At 37.5% G+C, this 23,277-nt stretch overlaps 1 protein-coding gene across 1 annotated transcript; it reads right to left on the reverse strand.

Moving 5' to 3' along the window:
- Positions 1 to 1,543: 1,543 nt before the first annotated feature.
- On the reverse strand, positions 1,544 to 22,066 carry MS4A14 (membrane spanning 4-domains A14). Its single transcript, XM_005577728.5, is given in 7 exon segments — positions 1,544 to 1,743; positions 1,745 to 3,250; positions 12,688 to 12,786; positions 15,469 to 15,618; positions 18,078 to 18,128; positions 20,548 to 20,676; positions 21,810 to 22,066. Coding segments are annotated over 7 exon segments (2,145 nt in total). The 5' UTR covers positions 21,948 to 22,066; the 3' UTR covers positions 1,544 to 1,671.
- Positions 22,067 to 23,277: the final 1,211 nt, after the last annotated feature.

Genomic DNA, 23,277 nt, shown 5'->3' on the forward strand with positions numbered 1-23,277 from the left:
CCTGCCATTTTGAGCAAGATTTGACTTTTTGTGTGCCTTAAAGACTCTATTACTCAGCTTAGACTACCTTCTAGCCAAACAGCTCCATGCATTCCTTGCCCTAATGCGGGTTTTTCTTTTAGACCACAATCCAGTTGAATATTCAAATTGGAAGTAATCTACACCATGATTTATGGACCAGGCTCCATTCTCTAGCGACTCAAGATCTTGTGGATCCTAGATTCTCTACATCTGGCCAGTGCACAAGGGAAAAAAATATTGTAGAAATAATGCTGGCAATTTTAGGAGTCAAACTTTACATGATTAGGCTTAGAAGATTGAGGTAACTGATAGCTTTTGATAGCACATGATTAGGCTTGGAAGATTGAGGTAATGGATAGCTTTTGATAACATAATTTCCTTTGATGACAGAGGATGAAATTATGTATCATAAGGGTTGAGAAATTAGAATCAGTAAATGCAGGCATAAAGAAGGGAGCTGAAGCTTCACTCAATATAATACGTTATGTCATATTTTCTATTATGACATCTGCATCTCTGTTCTTCCCTAATTTCTACTTTCCTATCTCTAGATATCTCTTAATCCCTCCCACTCCATCTGTCACATTCTGTATTCATTGCCACATTCTACCTCATTAACAATTGAACAAACTCAGTCCATATATCCTCAACATAGATATGAGGAGGGAGGGTAAATAAGAGGATTGGAAACAGCAAGACAGGGAAATGGGAGAAATTGTTGTTTCTTGCTGACTCTTTTGGTTCCTGAACCCTTAGAGAGCCTTCACAGACTTCCCTGTGGTTGATATTCTGAACTCCTATAATGCCAAAAGGAGGAGATGAAAAATACTAGGATCACACCAAAGTAGGGCCATTAGATATTAAGTTATAAGATGAAATCGTGATTATAAACTGAAGCACTAACTTTGATGACAAGGAGTATACATGTGAATTATTTCTTCACATACATAAAGTGATGGTACAGTGTTAACATTTGGTTTGTTGTCATTTTATTTTAAGTAAGAACAAATTGAGTGCTCAGCATGCCCTTCATTTTTTTGTAAGCTAATTAGGTAGCAACCACAATTGAGTATGCAGGTTGGAGGTGACAATATTGTTTTTCCCTAATTTAATTCCATTAATGGGGGCAGTGAGGCACTTGGGTAGATTCTGCATGTTAGTCAGAGTCTTCAGATTGCTGTTGCTCTTTTGGATCACATGAAGTAGAAGTTACATTCACATCTTCTTTATATGAATTTGAGGAAGCTGAAGTGTTTGGCTGCACATCTTGTTCTGAATCTAGATGGGACAAATAGCCTATACACGTGTCTTGTACTGAGCTTTGGCCAGAAGAAGAATGAAAATCTGGCTTCACGTTTTCTGATTGCAGGTCTCCTGAGGCTTGCCCTGTACATTTCATGTCCCCTGGTTTGATGTCTCTAGTATATATATCTCCTTTCTGTGTAACTCTGGATTGAAGGTCTTCTTGGTCTTTATCTTGACTGGCTTGACATTCTAGGTTATGTTGGGCTGTTGTGTGCTGGGTTTGGACTTCTCGGTATAGAGCTATCTGCTTTAGGGCTTCTTTCTCTAATAGATCCTGTGTTTGCCAGGGCTGCATTTCAAATTGCCATTCTCTTGCTTTATAATCTTTGTTTCTCCAGCCTTGAGTTATCCATTCAGGGGATTCTTGGCCAAAAGATTGACAGTTTTGGGTTGTCCAGTCTGGAGACTGCCTTTGTGGGGATTGCCAGTATTGGTATTGCTGTATTTGGGATTCTGAATCTTGGCATAACAGTTTTGGCACTTTCTCCACCTGAGCTTGCTGTCCTTCGGCTCGAACATTTTGGGATTGTCCTTTCAGGGATTTCTTCTCTTGGGTCTGCTGGTCTTCGGTTTGCTGATCCTGGATTTGCTTCTTTGAGGGTTCCTCCTCATCAGTCTGCTGGTCTTTAACTTGTCCATCTTTAGATTGTCCTTCTGGGTATTGTTCCCCTTTGGCTTGCTGATCTTCAGCTTGTTGATCTGGGAGTTGCTCTGTAGTTTGATTAAGTTGAACTTGCTTATCTATGGAGTGCCTCTTTGGGGATAGCCAGTCTTTGATTTGCTGGTCTAAGGATTTCCGCTTTGTAGATTGCCAGCCTTTGCTTTGCTGATCTAAGGAATGCCTCTTTGAGGATTTATGGCCTTTGGTTTGCATGTCTAAAGAATATCTCCTTAAGTATTGCAAGGCTTTGGTTTGCTGGTTTAAGGAATACCGTCTTGAGGATTTTCTTCTATGGAGTCCCTCCTCAGATTTCCATTCTTTGGTCTCTTCCGTAACTTCTGATCTAATATCTTGATATGACATTTGTAAAATTTGCTGGTTTTGAGGTTCGGTGTTTTCTGGTTGAAGATCTGGGGGCTGCTGAAGTAGCTGTTGTATTTTAGGGAACTGCATAATATGGGGTGTTGAGGCTTCAGGTAATATGGCATGTGCTGATAGAGCTTGGGATAGCATATCTTGGGAAGGTGTGTCTTGGGGTGGCATGTTGTGGGATGATGTGTCTTGAGATAGCATATCTAGGGATTTCATGTCTTGGGATGTCATGTCAGGCAACAGCATATCTTGAGGTGGTGTGTCTTGGGATAGTATGCCTTGAGGGGGCAGGTCATTAGCTGTCAGATTATAAGACTGTTTGTCATGGGATGTTGTAGACCTAGATGGCATGGATTGTTCTGACAGGCCTTCTACTGGTAGAGCTTGGGATGGCAAGTCTTCAGGTGGTAGATCTTCGAGTTTTAGTATAGAATGGGATGGAAAAACTTGGAGTGACACAGCTTGGTCCTGCGGAAACTGGGTTTGCGTTTGGGAAGGTTGTACAATAGCAGATTGTAGATCTTCATCTTTCATTTGTTTAAATGTAGAGTCTAGCTGAATGGGCATATTTTCTGAGGGCTTTTCCTCTAATGTAGGAGGCAAAGGTTTTAGTTCAATTTCTTCCTCTGAAAATTTGGGAGATGGAAGGATACTTTGCTTTTGTTCATCTGGCACAAATTCCGTACTTTTATTACCTGGTTGGGAGACTAAAGGACTTCTAGAGAGTCTTAACTTGAAGAAAGCATAGCCTCCAAAGAAAACAGAGTGTGCATATGTTGTTGAATCATCACTGGAAAACTCTTCTTGAAGCACAAATTGTAATTGAGCATTTTCTTCTGGGGCAGGTTGTTCACTATTTTGAGTAACATCCGAAGGCAAGAAAAACAGAACCTATAAAACCAAGGATGAGAGTAATTAATATGACAGAATAATGTCTGATTTTTTTTTCCAAGTTACTTTTCATCTCTGACTTAAGACAGTAGATAGGAAATAACATCTAAATGAGAAGGCAGAAAACAAATGCCAGCCCTGCCTTTACCATCAACTTATTGGTGTTATTTTAGAAAAGTCATCACCTTTTAGTTTTTCAAATATTAAACAGAGGAATTTGATTAAGATTGCCTCAAAAATTCCTCCCATACTTAATATTATAAAGCTTCTGAGACATTTTATATCATCTAGTCAATATTCATATATTCATGCTTAATCTGTAATGGTTTATTGATCACCTAGATGAATTAAATGCTGGGAATCAAAGACAGTTATATGTGGGTTTTTCCCTTAAGGTGCTCACAATTATCTGTACATCAACATATAAATAGATAATAGTAATACAATTCAGCAAATGCAATTGTATAAATAGATACTTAGTGCTTTATGGAAACATAGAAGATGACCTGATTCTGAGACAACCTGGAAATGCTTTACAGAAGAGGCAATATTTAATCTATATCTTAACAACTGAGTAGGAATTACTCAGGCATAGACAGTAAGATGAAATAAGACAGGAGTCAGAATCCAGGTAGAAGCAGCAGTGGAATAGCGGGTACAAAAACACAAGCTTGTGATACAGCATGGTGTGATGGCAGAGGGTGAACAGTTAGATATTGCTGATATTATTAGATGGTATGCTAGGCTAGGAAATTTGGACTTTCCTTTACAAATAAGAGAAAGCTATTGGAGTTTTTTAAACAGCTAAGTGACAGCATCTGATACAACCTGCAATGCTTTCCATTAGTTCTCATGTTATTATTATAATTTTTAGGAGGTTGTTACTGAAGCACAACCTACTGCTTTTTATTCTGACTCCATGAGTTACACCTTTCTGAGGTAATTCATGGAGTCAGAATAGACTACTTGTTCTATTTGATGAAGTGGATCAGAACTCAGTGATTGAATGAATTAATTATGCTTACCTCGTTGGGCTAATAGCAGGCCTAGATTGAGAATCTGCACATTCTCTTACATAATACATTGTATTTCCCACTCTCCTAATTAGTTTTTCACACCTATATTTCATCTCTATTGAAGGACTATTTATGTGAGTATAAATGGTACTTTGGAAGAGATTTTTATATTTCTAAGAATCCTCAAACTTTTGTTCCATGTGAATTTTAATTTATTCTTTCATTTAAAAAGAGGTTTGGAAGAATGAATTATAGTTTCTCTGTTTATTCGAGCTCTTAAGTGCTATGATTTTAAATTTCCTCATCATTAATGAGAACTCAGTGATTACCAGATGCTAGACAAAGTTCCAAAGTCATCCCAAAGAATTGGTATGACATCCCTATAAAGTTATTATCCTTCTTTTAGAATTGAGGCAACTGAGGTTCAGAGATGTTAAATAACCAGACCAGTATCATAGAGCTGTTTACCTAGGAAGGATTTAAACATTGTAGTTGAATCCAAGGTCCTGTGCTTTCCTCTCTGATCTATGCTGCTTGTATTAATAACCACCTTTTTCCTACTTCAGGGTGGCTATGACTAAAGATCATGTGAAATAATACTGTCAAGCACAGAAACTGGCACAGAGAAATTTCTCTGTAAATGTAGAGTTCACTTTTCCTTTCCTTTTCTTGAGATCAAGGTACATATTTTATTATTTTTGAATTCCCTGTTGTACTTTGCATGTTACTATGCCATTAGTGGATTAAAGATCTGTATTCACTGAATTCAATTGAAAAGTAATTTAGTATGAGTAACTTACTTTAATATTGTTTCTAAAGGGCTTAAAACAGGGTTTGTACTCTCCTCTAGTTGTATAGTATACAAATAATACAATAAAGGTGAAAGCATAAGATGAAAAATGACAAAAGCCAATACCCATTCATGATTTTTAAAAATCTTCATAACAGAGTAAATTTGCTCTGTAAAAAACCTACAAATAACATCATATTTAAGAGTGAAATGTTGAACATTTTCATCCTAAGATCAAGAAAAAGGAAAGATTGACTATTTTCATCACTTATTTTAAACATTGTATTGGAGGCTACACAGTGTAATAGGGCAAGAAGAATGAGGCATAAAGTTTGGGAGTAAAAATGTCTTTATTAATATTTAAAATGGTTATCTACTAAGAAAATTCTAGGAACTCTATTAAAAAAAAACTATGAGAACTAATAAGTTAGTTTAGAAAGGTCATAGTAGACCAGTATATAAAAATAAATTGCATTTCTATATGTAGGAATGAACATTTAAAAGTAAATTTAAAATACTATGTACAATATCAAGAAAAAATGAAATAATTACAGATAGATTTAACAAAGTATGCATAAGACTTATACATTGAAAATAATAAAATAATGCTGAGTGAAATGAAATGAGATGTAAGAAAATATTGACATGTTTCATGGACATGGATCAGAAGACTACATATTACTAGGAAGTAAATTGTTTATAAATTATCTATAGGTTCAGTACAATTCCAACCAAAATCCCAGCAAGATTTTTGTAGGAATCAATAAACTAATTCTAAAACTTATATGGAAATTCATATGACCTAGAACAGCCAAAACAATTTTGAAAAAGAACAAAGTTGGAAGATTTACACTATCTGATTTCGAGAATCACTCTAGCACAATTTTAGTGGGGCAGAAGAGAAATCTCCATAGAGAACTGAAAAACAATAGAGAAAATCAATGAACCCAAATGTTGATTATTTTAAAAGATCAACAAAATTGATAAACCTTTACATATACTGAAAGGCAAAAAGACAATAAAACAACTAAAACAAGACATAAAAGTGAGGACATTATTACTGACCTTATAGAGAGAAAAAGTATTGTAAAAGAATACTATAAAAAATTGTGTCCCAAAAAATCAGATACTGTATAAGAAATGGGCAAATTCCTTGCAACACACAAATTACCTAAAATGATTCAAGAAGAAATAGAAAATCTTGACAGATCCGTAACAAGTAAAAAGATTTGTAATCTAAAACTTCCCAACAAAGGAAACTTCTGGATCAGATGGCTTCACCAGTGAATTCCACCAAAATGTAAAGAAAAAAAATATTATTCTCAAACTCTTCTGAAAACTTGAAGAGAAGGGAAAATTGCCTAACGCATTCTATGAGGCCACCATTACCTTGACACCAAAACCAGATAATTATGTCACAAGAAAAGAAAATTACAGATTAATATCCTTTATAAGTGTAGATATAAAAATTGCCAACAAAATATTTGAAAAGGATTATTCTATGATGAAGTGAAATTCATAAGCAAAATACAAGGATGGTACAATAAGAAAATCAACAAATGTAATACATCACATTAATATAATGTTGGAAAACCCACACACAATCATCTCACTTGGAGTAGAAAAGGCATTTGATGAAATGCCTTTCATGAGAAAACCTCTTATAAAACTAGGAAGAGGTGGAAAATTCCTCAATATGTAAAGTTTATTTTTAAAACACACACAGCTCATTTCATATTCAGTGGTGAAAGATTAAAAGCTTTCCCCCTAAGATCAGGAACTGTATAAGAATGCTTTCTTTCAGTGCTGCTATTCAATATTGTACTAAAAGCTCTAGCTAGAGCTATTAGAAAATAAAAGGAAATAAAATTCATCCAAATTAGAAAAGAAGAGATTAAGGCCATCTCTATTTTCAGATGACATGATCTTCCTATATAGAAAATCCTCCCAAATCCACAAGAAAGTTACTAGACCTAATAAAGGAATTCAACAAGGTTGAAGATATAACAGCAACCCAAAAAAACCATTGTTGTTTCTGTATAACAGCAATAAACAATATAAAAAGAACATTTAAAAAGCAATTTCATTTATAATGCCACCTAAAATAATTATATACTTTAGAATAAATCTAACCAAGGGCATGAAAGACCTCTATGCTTAAAAAATAGAAAACATTGCTGAAAGTAATTAAAGACCTAAATAAATGAAAAGACATCTTGTGTTCATGTATAACAAGATTTGAAATTGTTAAGATGTCAGCGCCGCTCAAAGAAATATACAGATTCAATACAATTTCTATCAAAATTCCAACAGTCTTTTTCCCAGAAATGGAAAAATGGATCCTCAAGTTCATATGGAATTTTAAGAGGCCCTGAATAGCCAAAACAACAATGAAAAAGAATAATAAACTTTGAGTGATTATACTTTCCAACTTTGAAACATACTATGAAGCTACACTAATTAAAACAACATGGGGCCAGGCACGGTAGCTCATGCCTGTAATCCTAGCACTTTGGGAGGCCGAGACAGGTGGATCACCTGAGGTCAGGAGCTCGAGACCAGCCTGGCCAATATGGTGAACCTTGTCTCTACTAAAAGTACAAAAAGTAGCCTGGCACGGTGGCATGCGCCTATAGTCCCAGCTACTCGGGAGGCTGAGGCAGAAGAATTGCTTGAACCCAGGAGGAAGAGTTTGCAGTGACCTGAGATTTCACCACTGCACTCCAGCCTGAGCGACAGAGCAGGACTCCATCTTAAAAACAAAACAAAACAAAACTAAAAAACCAATATATTACCTGGCATAAGGGAAGATATATAGACCAATGGAATCATTCAGAAATAAATGCTCACATATATCACATATATAGTAAATCAGTTTTCAACATAGACACTAAGATATTCAGTGGGGAAAGGAATCTTTTCAACATATGCTGGAATAACTGGGCATCCACATGCAAAATAATAAAGTTGAACCCTTACTTTATACCATATACAAACAGTAATTCAAAATCAATCAAACACTGAGCCTAAGAGCTAAAACTATACATTTCATGGAAAAAAAATTGGAAGAAATCTTCATGACAATTTGGGAATAATTTCATGGATGTGACAAGAAAAGCACAGAAAACAACAACAAAATAATAGATTAATTATAGTTCATAAAAATAAAGAACTTTTGTGCATCAAAAGGTCGTCAAGAAAGTGCAAAGACAACCTACAGAATAGGAGAAAATATTTGCAAATCATTTATCTACTAAGGGACTAAGATCCAGAATATATAAAGAACTCTATAATTCAACAACAACCACAAAAAAACCAGCCCAATTAAGAAACAGGCAATACCATAAAAAATATTTCTCCAAAGAAGATGTGTACATGGATGCTCAACATGAAATTATTAGGTAAAAGCAAATCAAAAGCGTAAGATACCACTTCATACCCGCTAAGATGGCCATTATGTCGGGCTGGGTGCAGTGACTCATGCCTTTAATCCCAGCAGTTCGGAAGGCCAAGGTGGAAGGATGGCTTAAAGGCAGGAGTTCAAGACCAGCCCTGACAACATAGCAAGACCTTGTCTCTACAAAAATAAAAATTTATCTGGGTGTGGTGGCACATGCCTTTTGTCCCAGCTACTCAGGAGACTGAGACAGGAAGATCGCTTGAGCCCAGGAGTTTGAGGCTGTGGTGAGCTGTGATCTTGTGCCACTCTAGCCTAAGTGACAGAGTCTTTGTATAAGAAAGAAAGAAAAAGAAAGAAAGAGAGAGAGAGAAAGAAAGAAAAAGAAAGAGAAAGAAAGAAAGAGAAAGAAAGAAAGGGAGGGAGGGAAAAAAGAAAGAGAAAGAAAAGAAAAGAAAGATGGCCGTGATAAAAACAAATATGATCCAGCAATCCCATTACAGGGTATATATTCAAAGGAAATGAAGACAGTTGGAGAAACATCAGTGCTCCCATATTTATTGCAGTGCTATTCACAAGAGCCAAGATAAGGAATCCACCTAAATGCTTATCTACAGATAAATGAATAAAGAAAATGTAATATATGTATATTATACATACATTATATATTACATATATAATGTATACACACACACAAACAGTGGAATACTATTCAGCCATAAACCAGAATGTAAGTCTGCCATTTGTGGCAACATGAATTAACCTGGAGGACATTATATTAAGTGAAATAAGCCAAGCTGAGAAAGACAAACACTGCATGATCTCACTCAGATTTGGAATCTAAAAAAGTTGATTTCATAGAAGTGAAGACTAGAATAGTGGTTAGCAGAGGCTAGGGAAGGTAGGGAGGTTGGGAGGACCAGGAAAGATTGGTCAATGGGTATAAAATTATAAACAGGAAGAATAAGTTCCCACTTACTTACTATAGATAGTAAGAATAAGTTCTATACATAGTAGCGTGACTATAGCAAGTAACAATGTAGTGTATATTTCCAGGAGGCTAGAAGAGAAAATTTTGAATGTTGTCACTACAAAGAAATGATCAATGTTTAAAGTGATGAATGTGGTAATTACCATAATTTGATCGTTAGAAAATGTAACATGCATTGAAGCATCGCACTGCACCCTATATATAGTACAATTACCATGTGTCAATCATAAATTGAAAATTGAAAATAATTGCTCTCCTTTTTCCCCTGTTGGTTGGTATTGATGGAGATGTGGAGAAATTAGAATCCTTGTACCCTACTGGTGGAAATGTAAGATGGTGCAACCAATGTGAAAAACAGTTTGGCATTTTCTCAAAACATTAAACATAGAACTTCCATATGACCCAGCAATTTCACTCTTAAATATGTATCCTAAGAATTGAAAACAGGGACTTGAGGAGATATTTTTACACCTATGTTCATAACGGCGTTATTCACAATATGCAAAAGGCAGGAATTTCTGTGTCCATTAACAAATTAATGGCTAAGCAAAATGTGGTATATACACAAAATGGAATTTTATTTAGTCATAGAAGGAATGAAATTTTGATGTATGCTACAACATGGATTAATCTTGAAAATATTATGCTTATTCAAATAAGCCAGTTAGAGAAGGAAAAATATTGTAAGATTCCACTTATATGAGGTCTCTAGAAAAGGCAAATCCATAATATAGAAAGTAGGATAGAGGATACCAGGGGCAATTGGGAGGAGAATCAGGGAGTGATTGTTTCGTGGTACAGAGTTTGTGTTGGGGATGATGAAAAATTTTTGGGCATAGATAGTGGTGAGAGTTACACAACATTAATAATGTATTCAATGATTTGAACAAATGGCTAAAATGATAAATATTATGTCATATATATTTCACCACAATGCAGAAGAATTACTCTAAAGGTACAGAAATTAAGAGAGTGTAGAATACGTGCAAGGATAGACATATTGGCCAGAGGAACAAAATCAAGTATCCAGAAGAGACCTAAAATAAGTAATAAGTAAATTGATTTTGAACAAAAATACCACAGTGCTGGAGGAAAGCATTGCATTTTCAACAAATGGCGTTATAACAACTGGATATCTCCATTGGGGGGGGATGTGCATTAACTTCTAACCTTACCCTACAACTGTATGCAAAAGTTAAGTTAAAATGGACCATACATGTAAACAGAAAATCTGAAATGATAAAACTTCTGTAGGAAAGAGAGAAGAAAACCTTCATGACTTGGGGGTAGGGAAAACTTTGTTAAACAACACACAAAAAAACCATAACCATAAAAGCAAAAATGATAAATGGAACTTCATCAAATTTAGTTTTTTGAAAGAAGCTATTGAAATGAAAAGGCAAATCACAGAGTGAAACAAATATTTGTAAGGGATTTGTATTAAGAATTAATTAGGCTGCTATAAGGCCAATAAGATGATGATATTCCAATAAAATACAGCTAAATATTTGAACATACATCTCAAAAGAGGATACACAAATGGATAATAAACATATAGCAAGAGTCTCATCATCATTAGTCATCAGGGAAATGTAAATTAAAACTACAATGAGGTGCCACTACATACGCACTAAAATAGCTAAATTATTGATAAAACTGACAGTTTCAAGTGTTCATGATGATGTGGAGCAACTGTCCCTCCCACACATTGTTGATGAGAATGGAAAGCAATATAGCCACTTTGACAAACTGTTGGATATTTTCTTATAAAGTGAAACATCTGGTTACCATACGATCTCACAATCAAATCCTAGATGCAACACTCCAGGAGAAACAAAAATATGTCCACATAAACATATGAACTCAAATATTCTCAGTAACTTATTGATAATAGTTCAGAACTTTAAACAATCTAAATACCCATCAAAAGGTAAATGGACCGGGAGCAGTGCCACACACCTGTAATCCCGGAACTTTGGAAGGTCATAGTGGGTGTATCACTTGAGCCAAGGAGTTTGAGACCAGCCTGGGCAACATGACAAAACCCTATTTCTACAAAAAAATACAAAAAAAAAATTTAGCTGGGGGTGGTGGCGCATGCTTGCAGTCCCAGCTATTTGGGAGGCTGAGGTGGAAGCGTTGCTTGAGTCCAGGAGATTGAGGCTGCAGTGAGCCGAGATAGTGCCACTGCATTCCAGCCTGGGTGATAGAGTGAGGTCTCGACTCAAAAAAAAAAAAGGTAAATTGATAAACAAATTGTGATGTACCCATACATAAAGGGAATGGATTCTTGATAGAGGCAACACCATGGATGACTCTCAAAAACATATTTCTGTGTGGAAGAAGCCATAGAAGCCATATACAGAGAGTACTTACTTATGATTCCATGAGTATGAAATTTTGGAAAGTCAAAACCAATCTAGGTGATGAGGACATTGACTGCAAAGGGGTTCAGTGAACCTTTTGGGATGATAGGAATGCACTATATACCTTGATTGTGATGGTAACTCAACATAGGTACATTTTGTTGTTTATAAATGATACTTCTACAAAGTTGATGTAAACAAGAAGAGAGAAATGAAAACTCCACGAATCACAAGGCCTGTACTGGTATTGGGGACTTAGCAGGCAGGCTCTGGAGACACACCACGAGGGTCAGAATCCTGATGTTATATGATACTGGAGAGGTTATTCAGCCTCTTTGTGCCTTACTTCCTTCATATATAAAATAAGGATGTTATAGTTTTGTTAAGATTAAGTTGGTGCTCAGTGATTAAAACAGTGACTGACATAGTCAGAATTCTGTAAATATAAACTATAACAATTATTGTAAATACTATGTAGTATCAGTATTAATAGGTTTTTTCCCTACCTCTTTTCTGGTGGTGGAACTGTGTCACACATCTTATGATCCAAGAATACACACCCCATGTCACAGTAACTTGGGATCCCATTAAGTCTGATATTACATATTTTTGGCAGGGACATAAAGAGCTATGTCTGAACAAAGATGACTGAGTATAAAGCAGATAGTACAAGAAGGGAAAGCATAGTTGTTTCAGAGGGTGGGGTGAGCTTCAATCTTAAGCTTGCGCCTCTCTGACCTTCCTAAATTTAGATGTTTTACTTCAGCATCTGAGCTTGCTGCTCTTCCTGCTAATAAACCAGACATCATCGTGTGCAGTATCCCAACAGGAACAGGCACCTGTTCTCTTAATAATATTAAGAGACATCAGAACATACCTCATCTGACTGTGTCCAGCACTTGCTTCTAAAGGATGCAATAGTCACAGAGATGCTGAGCTCTGCTATGCTGATGATCAGTAAGACTGACAAAATTCCCTGCAAATAATGAGGAGAAATAAATGGCATTTGAAATGAGAGTGGTTATTTTAAATATGTAAGCTGAGAACCCCTTACACTGTATCACCAAGTATGGGAAAACTATATGTTGGATGGTTCTGTAGCCATCAGACATGCGCAAGTTTCATCTTATGTCTTTCTGATAAGGCAGGGATAACAAACTCCAGTGTCCATGGGAGCTGGGCAACCATTGTGAACTAAACAAGGAGACAGTAGAGAGTAATAGCATTCATAGGAGGCATCAATTCCAGCCAATTGTTGTCCTGTAGGAACATGGATACCATAATGCCTATTTTGTTTGTTTTTCCCTAAAAAGCCAGATAGAACATACGTACAGGCTGGATGTAGCCCACAGATTGCCATTTTGCCCATTTTGCTTTAAGGTAATGTTTAGATTGAGAAGTAACATGGTACCTTATGGTGCCTCAAAAGTTTAAACTATGAAGACAGGAAGACCTGGGTTAAAGTGGATCCAAGGTCGGGCTGGGCGTGGTGGCTCATGCCTGTAATCCCAGCACTTTGGGAGGCCAAGGCAGGCAGATTAACTGAGGTTGGGAGTTCGTGACCAGCCTGACAAACATGGAGAAACCCCGTCTCTACTAAAAATACAAAAGTAGCTGGACCTGGTGGTGCATGCCTGTGATCCCAGCTACTCGAGAGGCCGAGGCAGGAGAATTGCTTGAACCCAGTGTATTTCTGAATCTTGGTTTCCCTGCAGTACACCAAAAATCTTAGATATTCAATATGTGTTGGTAAAACTGAAATGTATGAAGACCCCATTGTATGCAATTTACTCACTTTCTCCATTGAACAAGATATACCTGGTCTTGGATTTTGTGGAACTTACATCATGGTAAGGGAGGCAGACAATAAGAAGTAATTAGGGAATTATTTACTTAACTAAATTGTGATAAATGCTGTGAAGAAGGATTGCGAGCAATGCACTACTATAATGGGGGTCTATGCAGATATGAGCGTAGAGGTGTGGTCAGGAAGAACTTAAAGAAGTGATATTTCAGTTGAGATTTAAGTATGAGGATGAGTTAATTGTGTAACTGGCCTGGTGACCCTTCAAAGCAGGAAGAAGCTGATCCTATGATCATCTTGGGGCCGTGGATACTTGACACATTAAGGGATTCTAGGAAGTGGCCGGAGTGTGGAGTGAGAAGAATGAAGTCCTGGAATAATGTCAGAAAGGTGGGTAGGATAGGTGTTACAGGGTTTGGTAAGGCCCTTAAGATATGGGTCTTAATCATCAGATGTTTTACAGGAAGCCATTAAGTAATTGCTCAGATTTATATTTTTAAATGATTACTCTGGCCACAGTATAGAAAATAGATTGGTCTTTAGGACAGGGGTCAGTCCAAGGGACATCTAAAGCCCACTGTTTTGGCTCTTTTAGCTTATGATGTTTGGGTTACAGCAAGAAATTGTTAAGTTATATAAGTGAGAACCAGGAAGAGACTGTTCATGGTTCTGTATGCAGGTAACTAATCTTGCAATATCCATCCATGGAGAGTAGGAAATAGCAGAATTTCCTATATCTGGAGATTTAACCCTTTCTGTATATACAAGTTCTTCCTTGTATATACCAACATAACAAACAGTAGTAGGCTCCTGTCCATTCGGCAATGGCCAAGAATTATAATATTGTCTTATGTTCTTGGCCCACTTAGAACAGGGTTTTATTGCTTATGTTGTTTTCTGGCTTTCTTTAGTAATCTCTCATAAGCCTAATTTCAGAATTTATCTCAGAACACATGAGAGGGTCCCTAGGACCATCTCACTGAGTGATTGTGAGGATTAAATAAACTCTTGTATTCAGGAGCTAGCTTCTCATTTCTTATTTACCGAGGAAGACCATTTTCTGTGATTCCACTTTATTTCCCTTCAGCAGATTCAAATAGTCTTCAAATTGTAGAACCCAAGCCTCAAGATATAGCTGATAGGAATAAAATAAAACCCCAGGACTTGCTTAGGGAACTAGAGAGAAAGGCCTATTGGAGTCACTGACATGCTTAAAAATAATGTCATTGATTACTTGTTAGATAAACACTTTAAATTGTACAGACAATTACATTTCCTGGTAAAAGATCTCTCATCTGCTTTAATGAATAAAATTGCTACAATTATGTGAAATAATGTATGTCTGAAGCTTATAAAAATCCTTACTTAATTAAATGACTTCTAAATACCTTCCCCCACTGTATTTTGATCTTAGTGTTATTGAGCAAACTTTTAGATCATTTTGTTCATTAATGCTGAAACAGTAATATTTAATTCAATCTGTGTCCATAATAATTGTATTAGCTAAACCTATTAACTATTTAACCGTGCAAGGTACTGTTTTAATTTAAGCAATCCTCACAACAACCCATGAGGTAAGCATTCTTATTATGTTCATTTTCCACTTGAGGAAAACCAAGTCTTAGAGGGAATACAATATTAGGCCAAGGTAACAAACTTATGCGAACAGGATTCAAGTCCAGAAAATATCGCTCCTTAATCATTACAACAATAACCCCACAGTACCCTTCTCAACCGTCAGTTCAAATGCTCACACAACTTCAGTTAATAAAATAAAAATCAATGAATCATTACATCACGGACACAGTTCACATAAGATTTTAGAGATTCATCATGCAAAATAAGACCACTTACAATGAAAAGAGTTCTACCCAAAACACATATTTCTTCAACAGAAGACGTCTGGCAGTACTTGTCTTGATGTCTATAGCTGAAAATGATTAAAGTAATCCCAGTTATCGCAACCAAGGAACTGATAACATTCATGCTCGTGACACCTTGACCCTGAAAGATAATTAAAAAATAATAAAATAAACAAAATCAAAACCAAAGCAAAAATACCTTGTAAGAAATTCTTAATGCTTTTCTCTTTCCAGATACTTCTCAGGGAAGAGTTGTTCCATCAGGTCAGTATGATTGGAAGGCTTAATAAACTAAATTCTGACTCATTAAAGTCAGAAGACAAACCAAGTTTTAGAATGGGCCAAGGATGCTCTATGGCTAATGCTAAAGAAAATGTTCATTTCATCCCATTTTATCTCGTTTTATCCCCACCATCTTTCATAATCTGGAAGCAGTACAATGTGTTAGCAAATACATTTGCTTGGAAATGAAACCTCATTTCAAGTCCAAGTTTCATTGGGACCTTATGCAAGCAACCGAATCTCTTGGAATCTCAATTGCTGCCTTTAAAAATGTGAATGTGTCACCTTTTAGGGTAGTACCCATTTATTCATTTATTTCATAAATATTTAATGTGCACCAGATACGTGTGAGTACTGCATTAGGCCCTGGTGGAGACACAAAAATGAACAAAAGAGGTGACATCCTGCAATCACGCAGTTTACAGTCATTCCCTGGGAGAATTCAAGCGATAATCAACAGAATCATGAACATTTAAAGATGTTAACCTATTTGGACTGGAGTTTAAAGGTGTTCTTTCTTGAACTCAGTGTTCCAATAAGAATATTTCACATTGCCCCACCCAATTCCTTTTATTCATTCCTATTTTTTGTGGGAGAGGGAGTAGCGGGTGGGTGGGGTATGTATATCTGAGTTCCTTTAAAGGAAAGGGATCATCCGATTTTTTCCTTCCTACCCACTCCCAGGACTGATATCACTCTTTTAAAGGAAAAATAAAGAAAAGCTTCCCCTTTCCATTTATCAGGTATTTGCTGTACCTTCATTGATTGTCTTATGACTACTGTGGTGGAAAATACAATGATGCATTTACACAGCCAGTCCTTTCTGGAACAGTTTGTGGCTTGATGTGGCAAACCTCAAAAGTGTACTTGTGACTTAATATTTACCTCAGTCCCAGGTTTTTAATTGCAAATAGGCACTTTGGCAGAAAAATGCACAGGAACATATAGATAGGCCATCTCTCTCTTGGTCTTTAGTGCCCTTGTTTTCTCAAGACTCTATTTTGGCTCCCATAGGACATTTTACAGACTAAGATCTCTAGATAATCAATCCCTCATGTGTATTGGGCTTTACAAAGAACATGCCCAGCCTATTCTCTTCTGATTCTCATTATACTTTTGTGATGTAGGAAGGACATTTGTTGTTATCCCCATTTTACAGATAAATGGACTTCAGGAAGTAAGTGACTGTGAGCAATCACTTTCACGGTTTGTGAAAAAGCTGTGATGAAAAGTCAGGTCTTCTGATGCCTGGATCAGCATCCTGCCCCCATCATTCCTGCCCATCTCCATCTGTATAGCTCTCAGTGAGTCAGGAGTAGGTTTTCCTTACCCATAGTCTATTTCTCAGCTCTGGAAGGAAGTCAATACAGGGAGAACACCATTTGGGGCTTCATCCTCATTGTCTGCATGTGTTTCCATAAGCAGGGGTGGAAACATTTATTCCCCCTCCCCTCAGAATGTCTCTATGGCTTGTAACTATCCCTAGAGGAAATTGGCAGAGGACCATAAGAACAGAGTTAAACTGACTTTCAGAGAGGCCCACATCCCCAGGACCTTAAACGAGATCAGAGTGGTTAGAAAGGAGTATGAACATTTAAGCATCATCCTGCCTTTTATAAGTAATGTCTCATTAAACCCTCAAAATAACCCTTGGAAGTAGGTACTTTTCCCTTCAGGTTAACAGAGAAGTGAGTGATAGCCTTGGTTCAATCCTAGAACAATCCAGCATCGATGCCCAAACTCTTTTTTCCAGACCTTGGACAGGCTCTAAAGAAAAGCCTCGGTTGGTATTGGAGATAGGGCTAGGATTGGGAGGAAGAATTACTGAGATCTTAGGATTGAGTTTGGTTAGAGCAAGGTTTCTCAACCTTGGTACTATAAACATTTTTCGTTGTCTAATTTTTGTGTTGTGGGGAGGCTGCCCTGTGCATTTTAGATGCTTAGAAATGTCCCTGGCCTCTACTCACTTGTTGCCAATAACACCAATTGTAATGACCAAAAATGTCTTCAGCAGTTGTCCAATATTTCTGGGTCCTGGGAGTGCAGGGCAGGGAATTACCCCTAATTACAAACAGTGAATTACAGGGGTACAGAATGGTTTCCCATAAACAACTCTTTTAGTTTACTTGACCAGGGAAATGGGAACCAGTGTAAGAATGTCTGTGGGGCAAAGAGTGGCACTGGCAAATAGGGATGATCTGAACTGCAACTTTGACATGTACAGATTTTCCTGACAGTTAACTTTACTAAAGGCTTTATACATAAAGATGATAGAAAACAATAGAAGATTTCAAAATTTATGTAGTTTAAGTGACTTACCAGAATTTTTGACTTCGTATCGGTTACTGTGTAATATCCTGTAAGAATAAACTGTTAAGAAGACAAGAGACAAAAGTTAACAGGTGATGTGTTTGACCACCTTGCAATATAATTTCTCTTGGATTCGCAAAATATCTGTTTGTGAATCTCCAAGACCATCCAATTTTTCCACCTGAGCATCAGGGAGTAGGGAAGGTAGGCATAGGTAGGGTAGGAAGAAACTCGGCTGAATTCACTCAGCACTGAACAAGCACTCTCTGCCAGGGTCAGCTGGGACAAGCAGGCTCCTCTAAGATCCAGAGGACACCACCCAGATGTTTGGTCCAACTGGGGCTCCAAAAAAAGATTCCTGAGCTCTGGGTCTTGAAGAGAAGAAGAGGAACTGTGCCTGTTCTGAGCAGGTGAAGGGAGATTTTCTCAAGGAAGACCCCTCTAAAGGCTGATACGGGGACTGATACCTAGTGTAGTTATCAGAGTCCCTCATTTCCCATGAGTGTAGAACCTAGTGCCACCTCAGGAAAATGAGAACTCTGTCACTCCATGTGGAGCCCCTTACTTTTTTAATGTTCTGAGGATGGGAACTTTCCCTGTGGGAACTGACTTGGACCTTGGGGACATCTGGGTCTTAGAGTCCAAGGATCTGCAGCTGACTTGCGGAGATCAGAAAGTTACCTTTGATACCTCCCTCCACTTCACTCCCCACATTGGATTGCCAAGTCCTGTCATTTCTACCTCCAAGTCACTCTCAAGGCTTTCCATCTCTAGCTCCATTGCCGCCAAACTAGTTCAGGGAAACTCCTTCCTCATCCCTCATCCACGTGATTGCAGCCTCCTCTCATTGGATTCTCCTAAGTTTACTGTTATAATTGAATTAATTTCTCACTCGAGAAACACAATGATACTTCAACAAGTCTTCAAATGTCTCTATCCTCTTTAAAAATTTTCAGTGGATTTCCCATGCTTTCACATTGAAGTTCCATGTTCTTAACATGACTAACGGGTTGGCACAACCTGGTTACACTCTACCTTTATAGCCTCATTTTGTGCCATCACGATAGATTCGTTGGTCTTCTTTTGGTTACTCTTTCCCACATCAAGCCCTTGGCTCATGCTTTATCTTTGCCAGGGATGCTTTTCTCCCACTTTGCCTAGTGAGCAGCTATGCAGAAAGCACTTCCCTGACCTCCGTGGTCAGGTGAGTCCTCTGTTAAACCCTCACATGGCACCTGGAACTCTTCTCTTAGAGTACTTGACACAAATGTAGGAACAAATATTTGGGGTTACTTTTGACTTTTTCATGTCTAGTCTCCCAGTTAGATGACAAACTGTCTAAATCTAAGAACAATTCACCACTTCTCTCAGAGAGGAGCTGTTTTCCAGTATTCTCAGTCTCAGCACCTAGGATGCTATCGAGGACACGGTATGTGCTCAGTAAATATCCTTTAAGTGAAAAGTAGAGTTTTCAAAAGCAGCAGGCCAGAACCTCATTTTAACTCACACATGCAGATTACACAGAGTCACACTGGGACAATTCTGTTGTGAAATGAGAAAGTGAGGGGTTGGTCTGTTTGATTTTCTACAGTATGGCATGTAAAGTTTGAAAATCATGTTGAATATTACATTATGTATATTGGGAAAATGAAAACACTGCTGGTTGTTTCTGAAATGCACATTATAGAAAAGGCATGGAATATTTCTGTTTATCAAAAGAGACTATGGATTTTTAATAGTTAGAGATAGTGGCCTAATTTATTCATTATTTTACCTATTTGTTCATTGATTGATTGATTGACTCATTCATTCGTTCATGCACGCTATGCCTCAAGCATGATTCTAGATTCTCAGAATATAACAACTAAAACAGATGGTAATATTGCTGTCTTCTCAGGAGTGTATGTTACAGCAGGAGAAGCTATAATGAGTCTGTCCTTAACTATTATGGCACAAAATTAGGAATCCAGGCTGTGGAGAATGGATAGAAATAGCATTGTACTAAGAATAATATTTATGGCTATATGATTATCTAGAGGAGTGCCACTCATAAAATTGTCTCTGGGGCTAAGAAGGAGGATGAGCGATGATAATCTTAAAATTCTTTTAAAGCTTTCAGAGTCTGTGATTTCATGAGTGCTAGCTAGATATGTTTGGTTATTCTCTACTTTTGGGCTCAGTTTCCTTATTTGCAAAGGAGAAAGTAGGATATTTGTGCATCTAATCTCCCGGGTTAGTAGTGAGGACCAAATGTCTTACTATACACACAAGGGCTTTGGAAACTTTCAAGCAGCTGACAGTAGTTATTACAATGATGATGGTAGTGCAATGACCAAATGGAGTTGCTGCTTTTGCCATGAAGGGAACTGCCTTTTTTGGTCTCCTGGAGGGCCGTATCTATGGAATTCATTACCCTAGCACGTGAAGCAGTTCAAATCTATCTTTACAGCAATTTCACCAAAGCTTCTAAAGTACTCACAATAAGTGCTCCCCAAAATGGATACCCCGTGAGGACAACAAGGGGAAATCTTTGGGAGAAACGGATGTAATTAAGTACAAACATAGTTCCAAGGCCCACAATGATTAGAGCAAGCAGGATCTGGGTAGCCTGTGAGGAGAGAAATGGGTACATGAGGTTACAAGTATCCAAGCCCCTGTGGGCTACCCCAGGTCCCTCAGGGTGTGCCTCCATGGCACACTTTTCCCTCCATCCAAATGCCTTCCTCTCTTATTTGTCAATCATTCTCAGATTGTTAAGAGACTCAGTTCAATGTGTTTCCTTTTCACTTTGCTTGCCTGGATCCTTCAACTTCAAATCCTTCACTTTTATTCTTTATTATTTTCTCTCCTCCCTGGGGTTACCAATTAATCTTATATCAGACAGATTTGAGTACGTGTCTGACTACCCCCAGATTATAAGCTTCTTGAGCACAGGGACTACAAACTATTCACCTTTACATTTTGTTTTTCTTCTGTCTCACCTGTTTCCTATTATTATCCTAACAGCCCCCACCCCCGCATTTTCCAGCATTCAGTATAGGCTTTTGGAATTGGGGCTTGTTCCAGTTGTCTAAAAGTTTTAAAAGTCTGATGAGTGGAGAACCTGGGATGAGCTTGTATTTCACCTTCCTTTCATCCAAGGACCCAACTAGGGAGGAGAATAGGCCAGTGGGCCTATCAGCTTGCAGGAGTCTGCAGGGAAAAGAATAGCAGCAGTGGTTCTCAGGGCGCAACTTCTCTAGCAGTCTAGATTTTGTCCCCAGGCCACATCTCTGGGCTATGGCACCCCAAGTAATGATTTTTGCTGTTTGTACAAAGGATGGAGGCTGTGCATACAGCTCTCCCCTGGGTGCATTTGTGATGAAAAACGTTGTATATGCCTTATCATTTGGTTCACTGTGGAGCTTTGAATATGGATTTTGAAGCACTCCCAGTTCCTTTAAGAGCACGAAGGGGAAGTCAAACTTCTGCACTTAAGGTTTCTTAGCTTCAAGGGAGGTTCCACCACACCCTGAAGTCACTTCCTCAATGAGATATTTTAAAAAGTTATACTAGTTTCTTGCTTCCCCCTCTGCTGGGATTCAAAGATCAGTACTAATTTCTCATGAAACGTGAAGGGGGAAAAGTAGAATTAACTCCCTCCCTGAAAATAATAGCACAGAGGTATCTCTGCAGACATACATGAATAAATGAGCTTCTTTCCTCCCCTTTGGGAGGATCTATTGATTGGAGAGGACTTACCCCCAAGACTCTTGGCTCTCCCTTCAGAAAATCCAGCAGAGAGCTATGAGGTCTGTAGGGAAATGCAGTCCATACAGTTTCATTTGGTTTTACATTGATGACGTGAGTTGGCCTTTTTTCCTGGGATGGTGACTCCATGATTCAATGCAGAACTCTAGTAAGAGAAAGAGTGAGCAAACATTGCTGCCCAGATCATGGCCTACCTCTCCACCAGAGTCACATGGAGCCTTTAGAGATGAGCCCTTAGTGATGACTCTACTCAGTAGTAGAACCTCAGAATCATAGTTGAGTCACAGAGTTTTAGAATTCTAGAGCATGCCCAGCCCCCCATCTTCCTGGTGAAAAGTACTGTATCCAGAAGGCCTCCTCTCTTGTCAATTTGCTTACAAACATATGGTAAACACAGAATAGATGGTATATACAAAACAAGTCCTTACACATATGTTCATGAGTTATAAAGGAACTAAAACTTATGGAATATTTCTTATGTTCCAGGAACTGTGTAGAAGGTGTTTTGTTTGTGTTGACATGCACTAACATTTATTCTCTTAACAGTTCTACAATGCTGAGACTGAGGAACAGCAAGGTTATGTCACCCAAAGGCATACGGGACGGGGGAAGGGGTAAACTCAACTTGCCCTGTCTCCAAAATCTATGTTTTCTAAACTCAACTGTGCTTCTGCCCTCCTTCAAAAGGAGTTTCTCACTTTTACTTGATGAATTTTCTAACTTACTGTTTAACCATATTCCTCTGTATTATAAAAATCAGTAGTTAACTTTGAATCTCAATTTTTTTCCATCTTTATTGAGGTATATTTGACAAAAATTATATATATTTAGGGTGTGCTACATGTTTTGATATACATCGACATTCCAAAATGATTACCACAATCCAGCTAATTAACATATCCGTCATCTCACGTAGTTATCTTTTTTCTTTTTCTGTAGTAAGAACATTTAAGAACATTGAACAATTCTTTGCATTTTCAAATTAAAAAACAATCAGTAGTAAAGATGCTATAGGACCAGATGGAGTTGCCCCTTTACAATAGATAATATTTTAGCTTTCATAAAGTTAAGTAAGACTAATGATAGTCAAATCCTTCCTAGTTTGAACTACACAAATACTAATTAAAACAACAGAAACTGCCTTTAGAAATTTTGCTTCCCATATTGATCCTTTTTATTCCTAAATTTGTTACAATTTTAACTATGAGATCATGAAGGCAAATTGTTTCATAAAACTAAAACCAATGTATACACATAATAACTTATTTCCTGGTTTGTAGGGACCATGGATAGCAGGGTGTCTCAAAATTAGCACTGATGGCATTTGGACTCAATCATTCTTTGTTGTAGAAAGTTATGATATGTATTTTTTAAACTATGCTACTCTTCAAATTTATTTAGGAAACCTCATATGCATAGAGAATGCAAAGTTAAACTGCAGCCACACTGGAATTTCCAT

Source organism: Macaca fascicularis, chromosome 14 (assembly GCF_037993035.2).
Source record: "Macaca fascicularis isolate 582-1 chromosome 14, T2T-MFA8v1.1".
NCBI lineage: Eukaryota > Metazoa > Chordata > Mammalia > Primates > Cercopithecidae > Macaca > Macaca fascicularis.